Source organism: Oppia nitens, unplaced genomic scaffold, assembly GCF_028296485.1.
Source record: "Oppia nitens isolate AA-2021 unplaced genomic scaffold, nextdenovo-longstitch-racon4-pilon3 scaffold3_pilon_pilon_pilon, whole genome shotgun sequence".
Lineage (NCBI taxonomy): Eukaryota > Metazoa > Arthropoda > Arachnida > Sarcoptiformes > Oppiidae > Oppia > Oppia nitens.
The window spans coordinates 6,960,525-6,982,640 of NW_026533221.1; the positions used below are offsets into that span (position 1 = coordinate 6,960,525).

Below are 22,116 nucleotides of genomic sequence, written 5' to 3' on the forward strand. Positions count from 1 at the left end.
AGCTACACGTAATTAAAAGCATAAAAACTACTATTCAAACATTATTTTAATCATTTTATTTAATTTTTGATTAATAAATTAATAAAGATAATTAAATATAAATTTTTATTACATAATGTTTATTTTTTAAATACTTATTTGTATTATTAAATTAAAATTTACTATTTATTCACATAAGTTTATCATATAATCTTAGATTTCAGTTATCGATTATCGGTTTTATTGATAATCAAAGATTATTGGAAGATTTTATTAAATTTTTTTCGATAACCAAGGGGTAATAAATTAAAAATTAATTATATATTTTTTATTATATTCTTCATAAATACATAGTAGCATATAATGCCATAATTCGTCAAAAAAATAGTGAAAATATATTTTAATTATGATTTGTAATTTAAGAGTTATCATTAATTAAAATAAGTTTACATTATTTAAAATAATTCCCTCTCCATCACAATGTAACCAAAATTTTTGTATTAGTATTTTTTATGCTTAATATATGCAATACGTTTGGCCGAAATCGGAGACAATAAAAAAATAGTTGACTAAAGATCTTTAAATTATGATTAATTTATGCCAAAATAATTTCACAAATATTTTACTGTTCAATATATTTTAATACAATTAATCAATACGTATAATATATTGAACAGTAAAATATTTGTGAAATTATTTTGGCATAAATTATATATAATATAAACATTTAAATTTAAGAATCCATAAAGTTAAAAAAATAAATAATTTATATTCATAAAAATTATTTTATATTTTAACAAATTCATCATCTTGAAAATAAACATACTATTTATTTTTTAGTATAAAAATGAATATTTATAATAAATTTAACATAATATTAAAAGATTTCTTTCTGTAATTTACTTAATATCAAACTTTTTTATATTTAATAAGTTAAATACGAATTGTAACTTACGATTATCACTTATTTATAATGATTAAATACAATTCAATTTAACACATATTTCTAATTGAAATGCTTTAACAATCAAATTAACAATTTTTAATTAATCAGATTTTGAAAATATATATAACAATTGAACATGTTCATTTATAAATTACGAATACATTAATATGAATGTCACACAATTTTCTATTGACCCCACCCCTCGATTTTGAAATTTTGAAAACTGCAATAAAAGTGTTTTGGCAAAAGTTTTTTTTTCATTTTACCCCACCCTCTACCCCCTTAAAAATTCAAAACATTGCTTAACACTAATTAATATATTAATATCATATATGATAAATGACTTTAAATATTTAATTATAAATATATTGTTGTGTGTAGTATTGTTTAGTTCCAGAGGAATGTCTACTCAGACAATAAATGCCTAAATAGACCGGTCAGTACTTAGCGTGGATCGGTATGAGACGTGTACTTTCCGTCTAATCGATACCAAACACTAGTAGATATTTGTCGGTATGAGACAGATATCCACTATAAGATCACCAGTAAAGTCGTTATTAGACCAACGGGTGATACATGAGCCGATCTTGCAGTTGTGCTACACGAGTGGTAGCCAATGGGTTGATCCAAGTCTTCAATGAATGTCAAACCAAATCGTATGGCCAGCGGAGCGGTATATCTTGTGATTCAGTTAAGTGATCGGTCGGTGCCTGTAATGAATTGGTGGTCACTTTATAGACCGGTCACTGATGTATGAATGATTGGACACAAGATATCAATAGTAATCACTTTATTATAAAAGGTTAACAATTTAGACAATGAGTTAAAACAATGGTAAGTAAAACAGTACACGTGTTGTACAATATGTGGTGAGAGGTATGTATGGTATGACTGCTAATACAACACTGACTGCCTGTTTGACTGTTGGTACTGTATTTATACTATACAGTCGTAGTAGTTTTGAAAGGAAAGGCATTTATTAGATAGTTTGAATGTAGAGACGGTTTGATATGATAGTTGATATTTGACCGGTCATTGTGGTGCCAGTGAATGGCCTTAATGACCAGTACTTCTAGGTATAGGTATGATAAGGAACGGTAAGTAACTAAAAATAGGATATAAATGCACTAAAAGTAGATACAGTAGTTAAATACAATACAAATAAATTTTAAAATTAAGGCTAAAAATATAGTGGTATTTTGATCCTTAACAATATATATATATATATATAATATAATTTTTTAAAAGTATTTACAGATATATATACCATATACTGTACTATCGATATATATTCTGTATAATTATAAATTGAATTAAAAAAATAAAATGTTTAAAAATTTCAAAAAGATTATTATACTTATAATCACTTTATTTATTGAATCAAATTCTGAATATTAGATATTTTGCAAGTTATAGGATAAAGATAAAAATAATTTAAACTTCTAGTAATTTATTAATTTTTTAAAATTTAACTTTATAAATTACTTTTAAGTCAAAATTAAAATTTATTTATATTATAAAATATTTTAAAATTTTACTTACAATTGATATCACGGGTCAACCGACTCAGGTCTTTAAGCGGACAGATATCTGTTTTAACACAAGTGTCACACATTCAGCGCTTATATAATTGTTTGTCTACTTTTTGGGTATGTTTGGGATGTTTTGAGAGAACTTACAATATTACAGAATATTAATGTTTATATAAATAATATATATTACAATTAAATTGTAATATAAAATTCAAAATTACTTTATTCAAAATAAATAATAATATAATATAAATATAAGTTTATATAATGTAATATATAAATATAATGTTTCACAATTAAATTATATCATTTTTGTTGCCACAGAATATTAAATATGTAATGTAATAGAAATGTCTTTTATTTTTATTTAAGTCTAATTATGTTTTTAAATGGAAAATGTTTGACAAATAGTATTAATTTACAAATTCAACAAACATTTTGATAGATATAGTGATCTGAAACACATTTAACTTAATGTCGAATTTCCAAAAAAACTATTTAATAAATATTTTCTATTTGAGAACAAATTAGAAACCTATTATAAACTAAGTTATAAACTTTACATTATATTAATATACACTAATAAATCATAAATTATAATTGAAAATAATTTCGATTTATAAATTAAAATATATTTAATTATTATAAATATGAATACAATTGATTTGAATGTTAGGACACAATATTAAATACAAATATTATATCAAAATTTATTAACTTTTCGACAATTGATTCAACCATTTAATATACCGGTATGATTGCTGTCACTGTATTTCATAGACTGTGCCAACATTGGCACTCATTATAAAATTAACAAATATTATGAATAATATATAAATTTATATTAGTATAGAATTAATGACAAGAATAATTGAAAATTTTAAGTATTTTTTTTTAATTATATACAATAAGTTTTTGTCATATATTGTCTTATACTGTATACAGTATTTTGACATATACTGTAATAGTCTATACATTAGATTACTGTATATTAAATGTTATGACAAAATGATAGCGTACTCTACAGTACTGTACTGTATATAAACTGAACGTTATGTGTGTATTAGAGGTAGGCATAAGAGGCAAGTTATGGATATAATTACTTACATTATATGTACAGTATAAGTAAATTTTATGAATACAAAATTTGAATTTTAAAAGACAATACAAATTATAACTATTACTATTACTATTACTATTACTATTACTATTACTATTACTATTACTATTACTATTACTATTACTATTACTATTACTATTACTATTACTATTACTATTACTATTACTATTACTATTACTATTACTATTACTATTACTATTTATTATAAGTTCAAACATCATATGATATTAATTTAAGATTTATTTTGTATGTGTTATTTTATATAAAATATTTGTATATATATTAATCCATTTATCTGTATTTATTTAATTAAGTATTTATATGTTTATCGCCTCCAAACGCCTAGCTCTAGTGTGTATTGAATGGATTTTAATGTTTATTAAATTATATTAATATTAATAATGTATTTGACGTATGAATACAAGTGATGAGTGAATGACTATTAATATTAATATTCATATAATTGATGACTAATTAAGACATAAACACAACATTTGTCGCAATTATGTCTCAACAGATGAGTCTTAGCGATGATGAAGATATCGGCGCTGATGTCAAAGACACCAATAGTACTGATTTATTACCGCCGTTTGAAGGCGTGCTCCAGAAGTGGACTAATTATATCCACGGATGGCAGCAGAGGTTTATTGCTCTCAAAGACGGTACTCTTACTTACTATAAGTCCGCCGATGAAACAGCTTTTGGATGCAGAGGTGCCGTCACTATCATTAAGGCTCAGATCAAGGTATGACCACATCTATACATATGTCAGACAAATTTAATTAATATCTATTTTGATGGATCAGTTGCATGAGTTTGACGACTGTCGCTTTGATGTTGGAGTTTCCGACTGTGTCTGGTATTTGAGGGCTCAATCCATTGAAGAGAGGAACAGATGGGTTGATGCCATTGAAGGCCATCGGGTAAGGCATGTCATATGACATGATAATGAATATCATATTATATGATCTGTTCAGCAACACCACAACGACAGCGCCTACTCAAGTGATAATAGTCTTCGAAGACACGGATCTGCTGTTTCTTTAGGGTCAGTGACGTCCGTTAAGAGTAATAGAGGTCTTAAAGAGAAGTTGAATGAAATCGAGACATTCAGAGATATATTATGTCAACAGGTATTCAATAATTAAATTATTAGTGATTTATGGATTAATCAATTGATTGTTTAATTAAAAGGTTGAATCGTTGCAAAAATATTACAATATGTGCGCCCAAACAGTTGGCATAAACCACAAACTTAATGGTAATATCACCTGTTGTTTACATTTTTTAAATAAATTATTTCTCATTAGAGTCTAATTAACAATTAATTTATTGTTTGATTATCTGAATAAACAATTGTATTGTCATTACAATAATTATTATTGAAATGTTTTAGAATTATATTTTATATATAAAAAAATTATTATAATATAAGTATTACTTTATTTTTGAAGATTAATTTGAAATGACTTGTCTCTGCCATTTTAAAGCTTTAATTATTTCATTTAATTGTCTTAAACATAATAAAAGTAATTACTGTGAAAATTTTGATATCTTGATTACCGGTTTAATTTTTTTTTTAATTATCTTTACAGTAGATGATGAATATGAAAATAATATGGATTATGATTATGATGACAGTGGAGGTAATAACAAATTAATTATAATAGTTATTGTGTTTTACCACTAATTTTAATAGCAGAACATGTGAAAGAAGTGGCCACAGAATTGGGTCCAATTTCATTGGATTTAAAACGAGATGCGATTACGTTTAAGGCAACGACTGCCGGTATAATTGCAACTCTTTCTCATTGTATTGAACTAATGCATCAAAGAGAAGATAACTGGAAACGACGTCTCGATAAAGAGATTGAAAAGAGAAAGAAATTAGAAGAAATACTAAAACAAAATCAAAATGAATCGACACAACAAAACGTGATAGTAATCGGTGGACCCGATTACGAGGAGGGCCCCCACTCTATGATAAAAGAGGACGAATTTTTTGATGCCGTCGATGCAGCCCTTGATCGCAATGATATTGAAGAACAGGAAAGAAGACAAATGAAATTAGCGACTAATAGTTTGAGTGAACCCTCTCCTACATTACCTTCTGTTTGTGATCATCCTCTGTGGTCAGAGATTGAAAGAGTAACAACAGACCAATTATATTATTCACGTTTAGAGATCGGTGAGGGAGGAGCTAAAGGTTGGGAACTATTCGCTGAAGACGGAGAAATGAGATTATATAAAAGGGAACTTGAAATCGATGGACTTGTTTGCGATCCATTAAAGGCTGTTCACGTTGTAAATGGTATTTCAGGACATGAAATGTGTTACCATTTCTTTAGTCCTGACGTACGATTTGATTGGGAAAATACATTGGAGTCAATGAAAGTGGTTGAAGAAATAAATACAAATACATTAATATTTCATCAAATTCACAAAAGAGTTTGGCCGGCGGCTCAAAGGGACACCACTTTCTGGTCACATATACGAAGAACTGAACAAAATGATGACAATAAAAATAGTGTCAATCCATATAATATTTGGATTGTTTGCAATAACTCAACTGATAGACCAAATATACCAGTAATTTTCAATAACAAAATTATTTTATTTTTATTTTAATTAATTTTAATTATTATTATTTTTTTGAGAACAGTTAGGAAGATGTCTTAGAATGACAATGACTGTCAGTTTAGTTTGTGAGACATATATCAATCCTATACCAGAAAAAGGAAAACCGATTACTAGAGATAACTTAAAGTGTAAAATAATTTATTGCTCAACAAGTAAGTCATATTTTTTAATTATTATTATAACAATTTCAATTTATTTATTTTAAATTATTTAAATCAATATTAATTAATTTTATATATTTATAAATACCTGTAAGCTAAAAACTAATACAATAGATGGTGTAGCTATTTATTAATATATTTATTATACAGTATTTACCATAATATTTTTATTTAAAATAAAATCAAGATATCTTAAAATTAAATAAACCATTTAATATTTACTTTATTAATTATTTATTAAATAATATAAATATATAAAGTATTATATGTATAGTAAAATTTATTTTAATCGTTTTATTTATATAATAGTGCTAATATCTATAATAGAAAAAACTATATAATCTTAAGTTTAAACAATTGTTATTATTATATTTTTTAGCTAATATTTTTAAATATTTAATAAGATTTAAAATATAGTAAAACATTTATACTGTACAATTTATTTTATTTATTAACATTTATTTATGCATTTTTCTTGAATGATTCATAAATAATTTTTAGCAAAACAGTGGTTGCGTTTTGAAAAAGTAGTTTAAATTATATCCCAATTATTATAATATTTCAATTATATACTTAAAGAGATAATATTTGTATTACATATCTTAATTAAGTTACGGCTCAATCGGTATTATAATTTAAAAGTTATTAAATTAATTTTAAATATAATGGGGTATAGAAAAAATGGAGACTGACGCCGAAAAAACACCCGTCCCTGACATCAATTGTTATCAAAAAATGTTGTCAAAAAACATATATATATAGGTAAAAAAATTGAAACAACAATTGCCAGGGACGGGTGTTTTTTCAGGGGGTCAAAGTTTTCATTATTTATATATTTCCATTAAACATTATCGCTTGAATTATATTACCGGTAATTGGGATCCAATTTTAGTAACTTTTTCAAATTCCAACCACTATTTTTTAATTGTACTTTTTATATGATAAAAATATGTCTTGTAATATAAATAATTGTAGATTATTATAATTCAATAAATTTTTGATAAATAATAATTATTATCTAAAAATTAAAATAAGTAATAAAATATCTTAAATATTATTTTTATTATAAAAATGTGAATATTTAATGATAATTCAAGTTTTTTTATTAATCTTTATAAATCATTATTAAAAATATTTTATAGAAATTATTTTTGATCAGTTAATTAAAATGATTATGATAAATATTTGTATATGTTAGAATTTTATAGTTATAAAATATTCTAGTATATATCTTTTTGTTAGTTATTTTTAAATATATAAAATAGTATTAAAATAATAAAATCAAAGCTAATATTTTGAAAAATTTAATAAAGCTTAAACAGTGTAATTGTATATATAAATTATATTTTATTTATTTATTAACATTTATTTACGCAATTTTATTGAATGATTCTTAAATAATTTCTATTAAATTTCATAATTATATTTTTTATATCATATGTCTTATAATAAAATTAATTGTAGATTACAAAGCAATAAATAGTTGATTAATAATAATTACTATTAAAAAAATAAAATAAGTATTAAATTATCTTAAATGTTTTGTTTTAATAAAAATAAATATTTAATGATAATTCAAGATTTCCAAAGATTGTTAAATATCTTTGTATAAACGTATTGTATAAATGTATACACGTTTTAAATATAAATTAAGTAAAAGTTTTTATTCATATTAATATTCCGTAATTAAAAATATTTTATAGAAATGATTTATAATCAATTAATTAATATGATTATAATAAATATTACCGGCACATGTTAAAATTTTAGTTAATAGCTTTGTAAATAATCATTTTAAAATATATAAAATAATATTAAAATTATTTTTGTGTTTAATGTTGACATATAATTAAAATGTTAGATAACTTGTTTACGTGATAATTGATTGTAATATTGAATTAACACATATTTGTTTTACCTATTTATCTTTACCTTCACCTGTAATATAGTAAACCCGGGCGGATGGGCGCCGGCATCTGTTTTAAGGGCTTTATATAAACGTGAATATCCAAAGTTTTTGAAGCGTTTTACTCAATATGTCAAAGATGTCACAGAAAACAAAGAAATAATGCTTTGAACACAGCGTTTGTAATCATTATTTTTAATTAACATAAATATTTATACATACATATTGTATAATTATATTTTTAAAAATTAGGTATAATTGAAAACAATTTAGTGGTTTTGATTTGATTTTATCTGCAAATACAATACAATTGTTTTGAAAATTTTATCATAATATCATTGAATATGTTATTTAATTTAAATTTAAGTAAAGAATAATTTTTACAATTTAATTGTTTTATTTTTATTATATTATTGTTAATTTTTATGTAAGTTTTTTTTTTAAATTAGCACCAAATGTGTTAATTTAACAAAAATGTTTTTAAATAAGTTTTTATCATTTTTAAAATAAATGTTAAAAATTTATAAATATATAATTGTAAATTATGATATAATATGTATTTGTAAGACAATAAATTATGAAACAAACTAATAAATAATTTGATACAGGATTCGGAAGTAAGGGCTTTAAAAATGTTTGTTTTAAACTAAAACAAATTTTTAATGTGATTACATTGTTAATTAATTATAAAAGTAACAAAATAAAGTATAAATATGTGTTAATTAAATGCAAGTATTGGTTAATCTAATTTTAATGTCTATATTAAGTCAAGATAGCCGCGGGAACTAATTTGTGCCACATTTAGCAAAATAGTTTTTATTATTATTATTATTACATATTGAGCTTATAGTCAAAGTTATTAGGATTACAATTTTGGTGGTCAACGACCCAGTGTTTAGTATCCAGAAATAAAATCTGCGAATCAAAAGATGATTCTCTAAATTTGAAACATATTTTTAAATATAAATATCTGGTTTTGTAATTACAACACAAAATAACATTACATATTTAATGTACTTTGTATTATATTAACAAACTTTCGCATATTATTATTATATATATATATTGTATATGTGTGTATATATATACAGCAAATTGTTATATTTATATATTTATTTATATGTAATGCCAGTCAAACGGGATCTGTTTGGTAGTACAGAGGCTCTGATCAGATGCAAGTCAGGCACTGTCTTCAGGCACTAATTATTAACAAAACTTGAAATAACTTTACATTTTTTATCAATATTTTATTTTAAATATTATATAACGCCCTCTAAGTTGAGCTTAAATTAGAATATTATGTTTATGTTTATCAACTAATTTTATATGAATTAATTTCTAAAATTAAAATAAAAAATTTACTGTAAGTGACAAAATAAGTGGTAAATTGTTAAAACTTAGTTCTCTCATAATTATCCCACATTTGATCACAATATTTAATATGATTATTAACTTAAACATAATATTTATCTAAATATATGCAAATGTGTTCATATTTATCCAATTTATAAAAATGGATCAATAGATTCTAAAAATAATTATAGACCTCTGTATCTATTTTGTCTATTATTATTAAAGTTTTTGAAAAATTATAGTTAAATAAATTAAAAATATTATTTAAATAGTTATAGTTAAATATAATATTTATTAGTGAATCGCAATGTGTTACGTGATAATCACTCCATAATTGATGCCTAAATTGATATAAATATAGAAATTTGCAAACAAATTGACAATAATAGATATGTTTGTATTTTAGCTATTGATTTAAAACATGGATTACTTCAGGAAAACATAAAATATTTTTTAAACCTTAAAATTGTAATTTGAATAATATACTGAATTTATTTCAATCATTTTTAATGAATAGAAAACAATGTGTTATTTATAAATACCTTATTGTAATTAACTTTATATTAACCTTTTAATTATATAATTTAAAAAATATTATATTTTATATAACTATTTGTAATTTTAGTATTAATTTACAAAGAATATTACAAAAATACTAGTCATTTAACTGGAATGTAATTAATTAAAAGTTGATTTTAATTGAATATAACACATACGGACATACGGTTCATACATATAGTATTCTTTTGAAACAAATTACAATAAAAATTAATTGCAGAGAGAGTACAGTTATATATTGTTAATACAATACTTATATAATGTTTATAATATAGAGTTAACTAAGACTACACTTAAGTAAAAATACAGTAAATATGTTTTGAATAAGAGTTACTTTTGAAACTATGAATTTATAATTTAGAAAATATAATTAATTTATATGTCAAGTAAGTTCACAAGTTCACTGTTTAATAAACACTTGAATACAATTAAGCAATACATCAATCGATCTTATTATACAAATAAAACAAATTATAACTATTAAAATAGCACTGACCGTTAAATCAAGTTTCTCTAATTTGATCCAAATTAATATATTTTAATAGATAAAAGTTTATCCATTTATTCAAATCAAATCCACAGCATAAAAGTATATATAGTATAAAAAGTTATTAAATAAAATTAATTTTTATTATTATGAGAGGTATAGTAAAAAAATCTAAATTTTGATTCCCGAAAAAACAGCCGTTCCTGTGATTAATTGCCATTAATTGTTTTAAGTTATATTATGGTAACATCAGAATCTATAATTTATAACTATTATTGAAGATTTTATAATTATTTAGCGGAATTGTATTTTTCAATTATATATTTAATTACATAAAAAATATATACATTTTCCCTTTGATTTGACCAAAAATTATAATTATAATTTGTTTAATTAAGTAATTTAACATAATTTTTAATATTTTAAGAAGTTAATAATTGATAAATTTTATATTATTTAATGCTTATTTAAAAAAAACTATTGAATAAAAAATTAATTAAATCAATGTGTGTTTTTGGAAAATTAAGTATAAATAAAAAATAATGATTATCACAATTTATAAATTAATTGAATGTTTTATGTCAATGTGTTTTACTGTAGAATTACACGTATTTTTGAAGTTTTATGACGTTTGATCACATGACTGATGTAAGATATAACCTATTTATTAATATATACTTTACAAAGTTGTCTCTGAAAAATATATTCATATAATATAGTAATACATAAGTGACTACATGTTATGGGAACATTCAGGTAGGTTTGGATATGTGTGTCTACTTTTATTATCCCTATCCCGCTATACCTTATGATTAGTCCTCTCTCTCTCTCTCTCTCTCTCTCTCTCTCTCTCTCTCTCTTAACAATTAGAGGACAAAATAAGTCTATCAATGTATTAATTATGTGACAGTTTGTGGCTATATATTGAAAAGTTTGTCAGTTAGTCAACAAACAAATAGAGAGGAAATCGTAATTTTTAATTAAAATTTTTATAATTATAGAAACTTTAATTTATTTGCTGATAAATTTAATATTTATAGAGTTTATATGTTATATATATATATATATTATGACAAAATTATAGCGTATATCAGCTGAACGTTATGTGTGTAATATTGAATGAATTTCAATGTTTATTATATGACAAAAGTAATGATTCAATTGACTATTTATATGATGACTATATTGTGACTATTAATGGCTAAATAAAAGACATTTTAGACAATATTTGTCTGATAATGATGTCTAAGCAGATGAGTGTTAAATGTAAATGTTTTGTTGTATTTCCAACCAGAATGACGTCTGGGAGGATGTCTGGCCTTTTCTATACATACGGAAAGGTATGTGCGTCCCATCCGTGCGAAGTAATGGTCGCTTTCTTCACTTTACTATTGATCTGTATATTCTCATTGGGATCACAATTCTTGATCCAAACTAATACATATTCATCGGGATATTGCCTTAAAAAGAGTGGATGTATTGAGGTATATATGATATGATATAACTTATATACGATATAATGATTAATAAATAATTAATTTATTTCTATAGGAATTAGAGTTGAAAAGTGCAGAGAGTTTTGCTAATACTATAACATTGATATCGAGATGTTTAGCATTTTTTTATATTTACCAACAATTCAAAAACCTTTACAATTTAGGATCAAAATATTTAGTACAGATCTCAGCTCTTTTTACAGTACTTTCCAGTTTTATATTTTGTTCAACAGTTTTATATGCATTGAATGCTAATTTTACTGAACTTATGTAAGCAAACGGTGTTTTTTATAATTAGTTAAATATTTCTTAAAATAAATAAATTATAATTTATTTTCAATTATAGAGACGCTCTGCCATTCTTTCTCTTGTTATCCGATTTATCAAAAGCCAGTCTATTGGCTCAGTTCGCTCTCTCATCCAATACAAGAGTATGTATTAATTTTTTAGTTAATTATGTATTCAATTAGTAGTTTATTTTAAACGATATAATTAATTGTTGTCATTAGGAGGAAGTGAGAGAAAATATTGCCAGAGGAATGGCTATTTTAGGGCCAACATTGACTTTGGATACATTGGTTGAGACTCTGGCAATCGGTGTGGGAACAGTATCTGGTGTTTCCAAACTTGAAGAGATCAGTTGCTTTGCCTGTTTGTCTGTAATTGTCAATTACGTGGTTTTTATGATCCTTTTCCCTGCATATCTTTCATTGGCCTTAGAGGTAATAATTAATATTAAATTTAATTACATTAATTAGCAAACAATTAAATTAAATTAACATTATTACAAAAGAAATAGTGATTAAAATTATTATAGTGTTAATTATAATATAGAATATATTAAATAATTATATAATTCAATAGTAATAATTAAATAAACAGATAACTCCTTTAGCGTAATAATAAAAGTTATATATTTGATGTTAAAAACTAATAATTGATTTATATGTTTAAGTTGTCCTATAATAGAGGCGACAATTTACCCGTTTGGCAGTTGAGTTCTTTGGCAAAAGTATTATTAGAGTCGGAAAAAGCACCGAATCCTGTGATCCAACGGATCAAACTGATTATGTCAGCCGCTCTTATGCTGGTTCATACACTCAGCCGATTTCCCATCGGTTCAGAAACAGATACTTCAACAATGGGTTCCAATTTTAAGGATTCAAATCATGACTTCTTTTTAGATAAAGAGCCGACATTTTTTGAGAATTGGTTTAGAAAATATTTGACACTTTGCTCGGAACAGGTAGTTATGATTGGATTGGTGTTTGCATTGGCCGTCAAATACATCTTCTTTGAAAATAAGGATTACTATAACGAACACATTAAACATCAGTATCAACAAGAAATGCAACAAACAATTAATAAGAGATCACAAGTTGTTTCAGAAAATAGTGTTCGAACGCAAACATTAGAAACACCAAGAATTTTAGTGACAACTCAAGACTCGGACACCGAGTCTATGATTCACGAAAGGACTAAAAAATGCCAAAAGAGTGACACTTTCACAGATAACTCATTGAAAGACGATGTTTGTGATAACGACGAAAAAATATCATTTATTATTGGAGACGACTGTTCTTCAGATATGAGTGAAACAGAATTAGTTGACCGCGAAGTGCAGACCGATGACAGCTATTTAATCCAACAATATATTGAATGTCAACAAAATACCACTTGTGCTGAATCGAAACAAATAAGAGATATCAACACTTTACTAGAAATATATAATAAAGAGGACGGAACTAATAGCTTAACAGATCTTGAAATATTGTATTTGGTTGATAATCAACACATACCGGCCTACAAATTGGAATCAATTCTTGGAAATGCTGAGAGAGGTGTAGCTATCAGAAGAAGACTAATTGAGAAATCGTCAAAAAAGATTGGCGTTATTGAGAAGATACCGTACACTCAATATGACTATTCATTAGTCTTAGGCGCGTGTTGTGAGAATGTTGTCGGTTACATACCCGTGCCATTGGGAATTGCTGGACCTTTACTTCTCAATAATAACCAATATTATGTACCAATGGCTACTACCGAGGGTTGTCTAGTGGCCAGTACTAATCGTGGTTGTCGGGCATTAGTGATGTCGGGAGGTGTCAACAGCGCAGTATATAAAGATGGTATGACAAGAGGTCCTGTCATTCATTTTCCGACTGCTATCAGATCTGCTGAAGCAATGAAATGGTTGCAAGAAGACAAAAACTTTGAACGAATTAAACTTATATTTGACTCGACATCGCGTTTCGCACGATTACAACGGATCCACCCTCGAGTGGCCGGACGTTATCTTTATTTGCGATTTATTGGTTCAACTGGTGATGCTATGGGAATGAATATGTTATCAAAAGGCACTGAATTAGCTATTCAAGAGTTAATCAGAGTCTTTCCTGACATTCAGGCCACATGTTTGAGCGGCAACTTTTGTACGGACAAGAAGGCCGCAGCAGTTAATTGGATTGAAGGCAGAGGCAAATCTGTTGTGTGCGAAGCAGTTGTTCCCGCAAAAGTCATCGAAAAGGTTTTGAAGACATCTGCTGAAGCATTGGTTGAATTAAATATAAGTAAGAATTTGGTCGGATCTTCTATGGCCGGCACTATTGGTGGCAATAATGCACACGCGGCCAACATTGTAGCCGCTATTTATATAGCTTGTGGACAGGTATTGATAAATATACTGTATATTTGTTAAGTTTCAATATGTATTAACACCAATATTTTACAAATTAGGATCCGGCACAAACAGTTGGCAGTTCCAATTGTATTACACTTATGGAAATAAATGGTAATGATCTACATATATCTTGTACGATGCCATCCATTGAAATTGGAACTATTGGTGGCGGAACTGTTCTTCAACCACAAAGTGCTTGTCTTGAGGTAATTATTAACTAATAATATAATTTGAAAACAATTTATCTCTAATTGATATTATATTTGTCTTAAACAGCTTTTGGGAGTAAAAGGTTGTTCTGCAGAAATAGCTGGCAGTAACTCCTCCGAGTTCGCCACAATAGTTTGCGCCACTGTCTTAGCGGCAGAGCTGTCTCTCATGTCGGCTCTAGCGGCCGGTCATTTGGTTCGCTCGCATATGAAACACAACCGCTCTAATATCAATATAAACGCCACAACAGTTCCTCAATCATCAACAGATCTACTGAAAAGTGTACCAAATAGTAGTCAATAATAATGTTTGACATTTTAAAGTATATTTTATGATAAATTATTTATATTTTAAACATCAAAAGTTAATATTATTAATAATAATAATAAAGTAAAAAATAATATATAATAAATAATGTTTATTTTATACATTACATTACAATCGCCAATCATTTCTTTTTATAAAACATTAAATAAATCACATGAATATAAACATTTTGAATGTTTAATATTTTTTCTTAGTTTATAATGAGTTCGTAAACAGTATTGGTTTCTATTAGTCATCGTTAAAGCAAACCATTGCGATGGATAATAATCATTGATTTTGATGGGCTTCTCAAAGACGTCGCTAATTTTGATACCTAATCGTATGGTCGGATAATAATTAGGTTAATATTGAAATAAATATATATTTATATTCATTTAATATAAATACCTGATATATTAAATCGGATGGACGTCTGTCTGAGAGAAATTGATTCAAAAACAGATTCACTATTTTCTGAGAGTTTGCTATAAGAATGTGGTTCCGTGTCATTCCTTCTTAACTTTTTAATCGTTAACTTTATACCTAATGTCGGATCACTGATTGTACTCTTAACCTGTAGTACATCCGTAACAATCGATTCTTTTTCGGGATCACTTGCCATTGAATTATCACATGAATTATTGTCGTCATCAATATTGAGACTCCTATTACTCTTTTTGTCCTCGAGAGTGGTCACTGTTTCATAAAAGGTATCTAACAATTGTTCCCCTGTTTGAAGTGACTCTTGTGTTTCAAAAAGATTGGTTTGTTTAGCTGTGACAGTCTTCTCAATGAATAACTTATGTCTTATTCTGTGGCAATCAATTGGCAATCTTGCGTATAAAGCGTCGCCAAAAATTTCAGACAATTGTGTATATATATTGAGATCAAACTGTAACTCAAAATTTATATTAATTAACGACCGATTCTTCAGACATATAACTTCTGCAATATATAAAAGTTCACCAAAAACTCTAATGCCATCGGATCTGATTTGAGGCTCATTTGATTGACAATCAATGATAGGTAACAAATATAAGAAATATTGGTTAAGAATTGGTAACAAATATTCGACAATAAAATCGTAACCAAATGCTTGAAACGCTTTGATGACTCCGTAATGTGAACTCAAAGGTTTTGCTGAGTCGAGCAAACAGTTTATTAAATAACTAAAAGTCTGTTTCTGAAGACGATTCACAACAAATGGTGAGAAGCGTTCGTTTAATGACTTAAAGAGTAAATGTGAGGCCGAATCCCGTAGTGACCAGTGATCTGTTTTCGGGTTTAAAGGATCAACAATACAGCTCACTATTGACTGAATCAATACATTTAAATATGGATCAGTTGCAAGAAAAACAGATGGATTTTTAAGAAGACTTTCAATTGTATTGAGAAATTTCTTGAGTTGTAAGACATCATGACTTAGTTTTTTGATACCATTTAATATAAAATTCAATAGATATGGTAAAACAGGATTAAGTCGACAATTACAGGATAAGTCTTTGAGGACACGAATAAAAAAATGATTATCGGTTCCCAAAACAACAGACATTACAATCTTGTAATATTGTTTTAATTCATCACTCAATTCAATGCCATTGCTATAATTGCCATCATTTGTGATAATCGCTGAATCCATGGAAAGCCAATCCATTGCTAAATGAGTGTCTTTTTTAAATACTTTAGTTTCACAAATACTTTTGTTTAATATTTTATCCATTTCTTCATTTAAATTAATGAGTGAGTCATCATATACGAAGACATTGGCCTCATTGATCCAAATCATATCAATTGGTTTGTCAGTTGATTCAAAACCAAACACTTGTTCACAATGTTGTGACTCTATTGCTATCTTTACGTGCGATGTCTTCAATCGGGTGGACTTCGTATGCATCATATGTTTAACAGAATTGTTAACCAATTGTCTGAGTCTGAAACTAATATCCGAAGAGAGGATATTCACGGCGTCGTCGGTCAACGTCTTGTCAAAACCCATCTGTTGTGACAACAATTCAATTGATTCTTTTGGCCACAAATGGTAACTCTTCTTGGATTTCATTGACTGATTGTTGGCCGACATTGTAGTAATTGTCTTCTTATCGCTCATCAGACCAATCAGTCAATCAATTGACAACTTGTAAGACATAACACAAGACAAGAGTTGTTGTTGTGTTAAATCAATCACTGATTCAATCAAAACATTGCTTTGATTTAAATAATATTAAATCATTTGAATCATTCATATTGTCATTTAATCCAATAATTACGTCAACACTTATAGTATAACTTTTTGCCCCTTTTTGTTGAATTTATACATTAAATGTTAAATATTAATAAATATTTAGTTTATATATTAAAGACGTTTTTGATTAAAGAAATTCAAGACTAAATTCAAAATAAACTCAAAAAGTGATGTTTTAAGTAAACGATTGAATCAATTGATTTGAAGACAATAATGATTAACAGAGTGGTCACCAATGTTTGTCACTCAATGACTTTCATCGCAAGACACCATTCATTGTCTCTCTGTTTTCCAAAGCACCGGCCATTTGTCCGCTGTCTGTCCACTGCATGTGAACCGAGACATATGATTACCGACACGTTTCGGACACAAGAGTCACATCCATCGCAACACTCTTCACAACATTTAGCGATGTTTTATACGATACCACCCGAGTTGGCCAACAGATTGTTTATATTAGGCGGTTGGGACAGACAACAACAAAACGCATTCAAGACATTCAATGAGACCTCTATTATGGTTAGAAGTCCTGCACTCGAAGTCTTTGAATATTTGAAAAGAGCGGACTATTCGCGACCAGTCAACAGATATGTCTTCTGTATTAGACTTATATATATATAATATCGTTGAAAACAATTTTTATAATAATTGAATTGTTTCAGTTGGTCCAATCGGTTCGGGAAAGACGTATACATTGAACCATATCTTGCATTTCGGGTTCGAACACAAGTTTTTGTTGTTATATTGTCCGAACCCTTCAGATTGGGTCCGATATCCCGAAGAAACGGCACAATCACAGCATAAGGTCGAACGCATTGATACACCGATTGATGCGGCCGTTTGGCTACAACTTTTCCGAACACATAATAGCCATCTTTTGGATGAACTCGATGTTAGATAAAAAACATTTATTAATTATCCGATATTTTTATGATATATAATCTGAATTATTATATAGTTAAGAGCGTCAAAGCAATATGTGTGGAGTCAGCGGGAGGTAACAGAAGCGGGAGATCCACTCAAGAATATTCTGGAACACGGAATTAATCGTATAAAACATGCGTCCGATTGTATGGCTGTTTTGATTAAAGAAATTAAGACTCAAAGCAGTTCTCAAAAGTTTAAGACATTAGTTATTGTCGACAAAGTGAACGCTTTTTATGAAAAAAGTAAAATAAAATATCCGGACAGAAGTCTAGTTGATATCGACAACATTACAATCGCCCGGGCCTTCAAAAAATTGTTTACTAATGATTGGGTATATTATTTCAATTGTGACTATAATAATCGCAATTTACTGATATTTAAAATGTTGTTTATAGTCAAATGGTGCTGTCGTAGTGTCTGTATGTAAGAAACTAATAGTTCCCTACAGAATATTTAACTTCCCGGCACCGCTAAAGAAAGTAAATACACGAACCCGAAGACAACTCGATGCCGAACCTATGACTGCTAAACATTTAAGTGATTTACCTCAAGATTTATTAACCAATTTGGTATTTTATTCATTATATTGGTTGCTATTTTTATTAATAAATTAATAAACATTTTTTTTATATATATTTAAGGGTTTTAAAGATTTTGATCCATTTGTTCCAATAGAAGTAACACTTTATGACGACAAAGAAATGGAAAGTTGTCTCAACTATTACACCGATAGAAAATGGATTCAGAGAACAGCTGCCAAATCACGTGAAGGCAGAAATGAAATCAAATTTCTAACCGGTTTTAATCCATTAGAAACCTATGAATTTACATCTGCTCTCTAATATCTAATAGTTTTCTTATTTGTCTTTTAATACATATTTATAATTTAATTTTCGTAAATATTTAAAAATATATAGAACTTAGAATAACTGCAACTAATTAAATAAAAATTGTTGTTTATAAATGCAATATACAATAGTTAATTAACATATATTTTTTAATTATTATTATAATAAAATAATTGTAATTATGAATAGTACGCACTTTTTTCTGTCCAATAATAAAAAAATTTAACAAATAAACTGTTATAAGCAAAATATCATATTTATTGTCACATAATAAGAAAGGGTGTGGAAAACTGTAAGATCGGTCTATTGTAATGGAAAACTAAGTAAAGATCATTCAATAGCAATGTTTGTTTAGATATTTAAAAATTAAATAAATGCTATTTTCGGTAATAATTATATTTATAATACGGGAATCAACTTCCGATCAGTCATTAAAGTGAAAGTTAATTGACATTTATAGATATGGATTAATATATGAAATATTAAAAGGGAGGGAATAATTACAGACAAAAAAACTGGAAAAAATTGATAAATTTAACAATTAATCAATGAATTACTTGAGAAAGAATATGACATTATTTTTATAAAACCTAATGTATTACATATGATAATCAATTAATAATATAATAATAATTATACAGTAATAATGTTAAATATAATGTATATATAATAAATGTATAGATTATCATATATATACAGTTATGAGCAAATGCTTTAAGTATAAGTAAAAAGTATAAAAGTATTCCATTATTTTTTATGTCATATTATTCTTCAATTATTTATTTTTTCTTATTATCAAATTGTTTTAAACGTTTTGTCGGTAAATATTTTGAATAATAAATTAGCAAATATTAAAGTTATTTATTTTTGTAATTTATTAAAACAAGCAAGCAAGTAGTGTTTTAAATTATCTATTTTAGGAGATAATAAAGTAGTTTAAAGGACTGGCAGTTTTAATATAAATTAATTCAGGAAAGTTCAGTAAAGCTTTAAAGTGTGCCATAATGTTAGTGATGTGTGAATACCTGTGAAAACGTTTTTATTCAGCGAAGAATTGTTGAATTGATATTAATATTAAATGTAATGAGAATTGAGTGTAGGAGTCAGTCTTTTTTACGAATATAACATTCATTAAACTATTTTAAAACTAATTTGTCTTATTGTTAAATGAGGTAAATTTTAAATTTTTATGTTAATAAATAATTGCAGCAAAACTTTATGTATATTAGCTGAAGAATCATATATTCATTTTATGATTCAAACTTACCACAAAAATTGAAGATATTGGTCTTTAAAAGACAAAATATATCATATTTTGAGGTTTGAAAAATATCTAATAACTTTAAAACACTTTATGATAATTTGATGCATTTTCTACACAATTTGATACAATTCAAAACATATGCTAATGAATAGTTGAATAGTAGTATTGCATAAAAAATTTAATCGAATACTTTATACTTTTTTAAATACCTAAAACATTTGCTCATATCTGTATATTATAGCAAAAATAAAATTTAATAAGTTTTTTATAATACAAAATGTGTTATTAGAAGAAAAATTAAATATAAATTTCTCAAATAAACAAAAATAACGGTATTATATATAAAAGATTTTATAAAAATAATATATAACTGATTCTACAGAATATGATAATTATTACTAAATTTAATACAACAGGTATTTAAATAACATTAATATCTTATAATATTAACATTTTTAAAAAGAATTTTACAAATCTTTATATCAATTTATAATTTTATACTATTTTCATAAAAATTAAGTTCTGAGTAATTTTTATAAATTATTTAATTAATTTACAGTTTTTATTTTAAATAAATGTTAGACTTTATATATATAACTACAGTAAAAATATAAAGTTGTTATATCATAATACTGTATACTATAATTAAATGAATCATAATATAAATAAATAATATGACAATTATTTTTATAATATTTTATAAATTATTTTTAATTAACATTAAATTTACTAAATATCTAATAATAATATAGTTGAGAATTTTATTAATTTTTAACCAAAAAATAATTATAATTATTATGATTTATTGTTTAATAAAAAAAGAATAATTAATAGAATAATTCGAATAAAAATATTGAAATTTTAAAATACAATTTCGTATATATTTTTGTTTACTAAACGGCAAATATTTTTTGACATTTGGCCCAACAATGTCTAAGTTTTGACTCTGAGTTTTTAGTCTATGAGTTTAAACGATTAACTAGTATTTTATAATTTTTAAATTTATTCTAATTTTAATGTTTTTTACTTTATACAATTTTTTATATTTAATAAAATTAGTCAGTTTTTGTAAATGTATTTTCAATTTAAACCAAATTATTGAATTTTCAATAAAATAAATATACATGTATTTTGTAATTTTTAATATTAAAATTAGATTATATTGTTTTATTTGCTTTACACTATACATTTAATTATTTTATTTTATGCACTAAATTATTTATATCTAATACTGTATTATTATAAATTAATTCAAAAAATTTAAAAAATAAATTTTGATAATGGTCATATATTGAACTTTGATTAATTAACATTTATTCCATTACTAATGTTAAACAATTATTTCTATTCCTTATAAGAATAATATATGTATGTTATATATTTATAAAATCATTACAATTTTTTGTTGATATAATTACATTATCAATACTTGATTTACTTTATCTAAAAACATTTTTTTTT

General features: G+C 25.6%; 4 protein-coding genes across 6 annotated transcripts; 3 read left to right on the plus strand and 1 right to left on the minus strand.

The window, feature by feature from the left end:
- Nucleotides 1-3,967: 3,967 nt before the first annotated feature.
- LOC128957441 (ceramide transfer protein-like) lies at nucleotides 3,968-8,499 on the plus strand. Its single transcript, XM_054303202.1, has 8 exons — nucleotides 3,968-4,322; nucleotides 4,384-4,500; nucleotides 4,555-4,710; nucleotides 4,772-4,838; nucleotides 5,173-5,223; nucleotides 5,277-6,166; nucleotides 6,240-6,369; nucleotides 8,328-8,499. The coding sequence occupies exons 1-8, from the start codon at nucleotides 4,083-4,085 to the stop codon at nucleotides 8,453-8,455; spliced, it is 1,779 nt and encodes a 592-aa protein (XP_054159177.1). The 5' UTR covers nucleotides 3,968-4,082; the 3' UTR covers nucleotides 8,456-8,499.
- Nucleotides 8,500-11,377: 2,878 nt separating this feature from the next.
- LOC128958527 (3-hydroxy-3-methylglutaryl-coenzyme A reductase-like) lies at nucleotides 11,378-15,446 on the plus strand. Of its 3 annotated transcripts, none has more exons than XM_054304399.1 (8): nucleotides 11,378-11,438; nucleotides 11,977-12,166; nucleotides 12,234-12,448; nucleotides 12,525-12,609; nucleotides 12,688-12,900; nucleotides 13,134-14,846; nucleotides 14,915-15,064; nucleotides 15,135-15,446. In XM_054304399.1, exons 1-8 carry the CDS (start codon nucleotides 11,425-11,427, stop codon nucleotides 15,369-15,371), a joined length of 2,817 nt encoding a protein of 938 aa, XP_054160374.1. In that variant the 5' UTR covers nucleotides 11,378-11,424; the 3' UTR covers nucleotides 15,372-15,446. The 3 variants fall into 3 exon arrangements, with proteins under 3 accessions (XP_054160374.1, XP_054160373.1, XP_054160375.1); XM_054304400.1 differs by lacking the exon at nucleotides 11,378-11,438 and adding an exon at nucleotides 11,789-11,831; XM_054304398.1 differs by lacking the exon at nucleotides 11,378-11,438 and having other exon boundaries at nucleotides 11,776-12,166.
- A 70-nt stretch (nucleotides 15,447-15,516) lies between these two features.
- Nucleotides 15,517-17,617, minus strand: LOC128957645 (TAF6-like RNA polymerase II p300/CBP-associated factor-associated factor 65 kDa subunit 6L). Its single transcript, XM_054303447.1, has 2 exons — nucleotides 15,783-17,617; nucleotides 15,517-15,708 (listed from the first exon to the last, which is right to left on the minus strand). Exons 1-2 carry the CDS (start codon nucleotides 17,479-17,481, stop codon nucleotides 15,527-15,529), a joined length of 1,881 nt encoding a protein of 626 aa, XP_054159422.1. The 5' UTR covers nucleotides 17,482-17,617; the 3' UTR covers nucleotides 15,517-15,526.
- A 118-nt stretch (nucleotides 17,618-17,735) lies between these two features.
- LOC128958927 (28S ribosomal protein S29, mitochondrial-like) lies at nucleotides 17,736-19,415 on the plus strand. Its single transcript, XM_054304890.1, has 5 exons — nucleotides 17,736-18,214; nucleotides 18,279-18,508; nucleotides 18,575-18,874; nucleotides 18,939-19,112; nucleotides 19,185-19,415. The coding sequence occupies exons 1-5, from the start codon at nucleotides 17,830-17,832 to the stop codon at nucleotides 19,383-19,385; spliced, it is 1,290 nt and encodes a 429-aa protein (XP_054160865.1). The 5' UTR covers nucleotides 17,736-17,829; the 3' UTR covers nucleotides 19,386-19,415.
- The last annotated feature ends 2,701 nt before the right edge of the window (nucleotides 19,416-22,116 follow it).

Excerpts from the sequence above, each read along its gene's own strand:
- LOC128957441 (XM_054303202.1), top strand. The coding sequence starts at position 4,083 with ATGTCTCAACAGATGAGTCTTAGCGATGATGAAGATATCGGCGCTGAT. Across the intron at positions 4,711-4,771 it reads GAGATATATTATGTCAACAG|GTTGAATCGTTGCAAAAATA; the intron begins GTATTCAATAAT and ends TTTAATTAAAAG. Across the intron at positions 6,370-8,327 it reads AATAATTTATTGCTCAACAA|TAAACCCGGGCGGATGGGCG; the intron begins GTAAGTCATATT and ends CCTGTAATATAG.
- LOC128958527 (XM_054304398.1), top strand. The coding sequence starts at position 11,921 with ATGATGTCTAAGCAGATGAGTGTTAAATGTAAATGTTTTGTTGTATTT. Across the intron at positions 12,167-12,233 it reads AAAAGAGTGGATGTATTGAG|GAATTAGAGTTGAAAAGTGC; the intron begins GTATATATGATA and ends TTATTTCTATAG. Across the intron at positions 12,449-12,524 it reads GCTAATTTTACTGAACTTAT|AGACGCTCTGCCATTCTTTC; the intron begins GTAAGCAAACGG and ends TTTCAATTATAG.
- LOC128957645 (XM_054303447.1), bottom strand. The coding sequence starts at position 17,481 with ATGAGCGATAAGAAGACAATTACTACAATGTCGGCCAACAATCAGTCA. Across the intron at positions 15,709-15,782 it reads CATCCGATTTAATATATCAG|GTATCAAAATTAGCGACGTC; the intron begins GTATTTATATTA and ends CCATACGATTAG.
- LOC128958927 (XM_054304890.1), top strand. The coding sequence starts at position 17,830 with ATGATTAACAGAGTGGTCACCAATGTTTGTCACTCAATGACTTTCATC. Across the intron at positions 18,509-18,574 it reads ATCTTTTGGATGAACTCGAT|TTAAGAGCGTCAAAGCAATA; the intron begins GTTAGATAAAAA and ends ATTATTATATAG. Across the intron at positions 19,113-19,184 it reads AAGATTTATTAACCAATTTG|GGTTTTAAAGATTTTGATCC; the intron begins GTATTTTATTCA and ends TATATATTTAAG.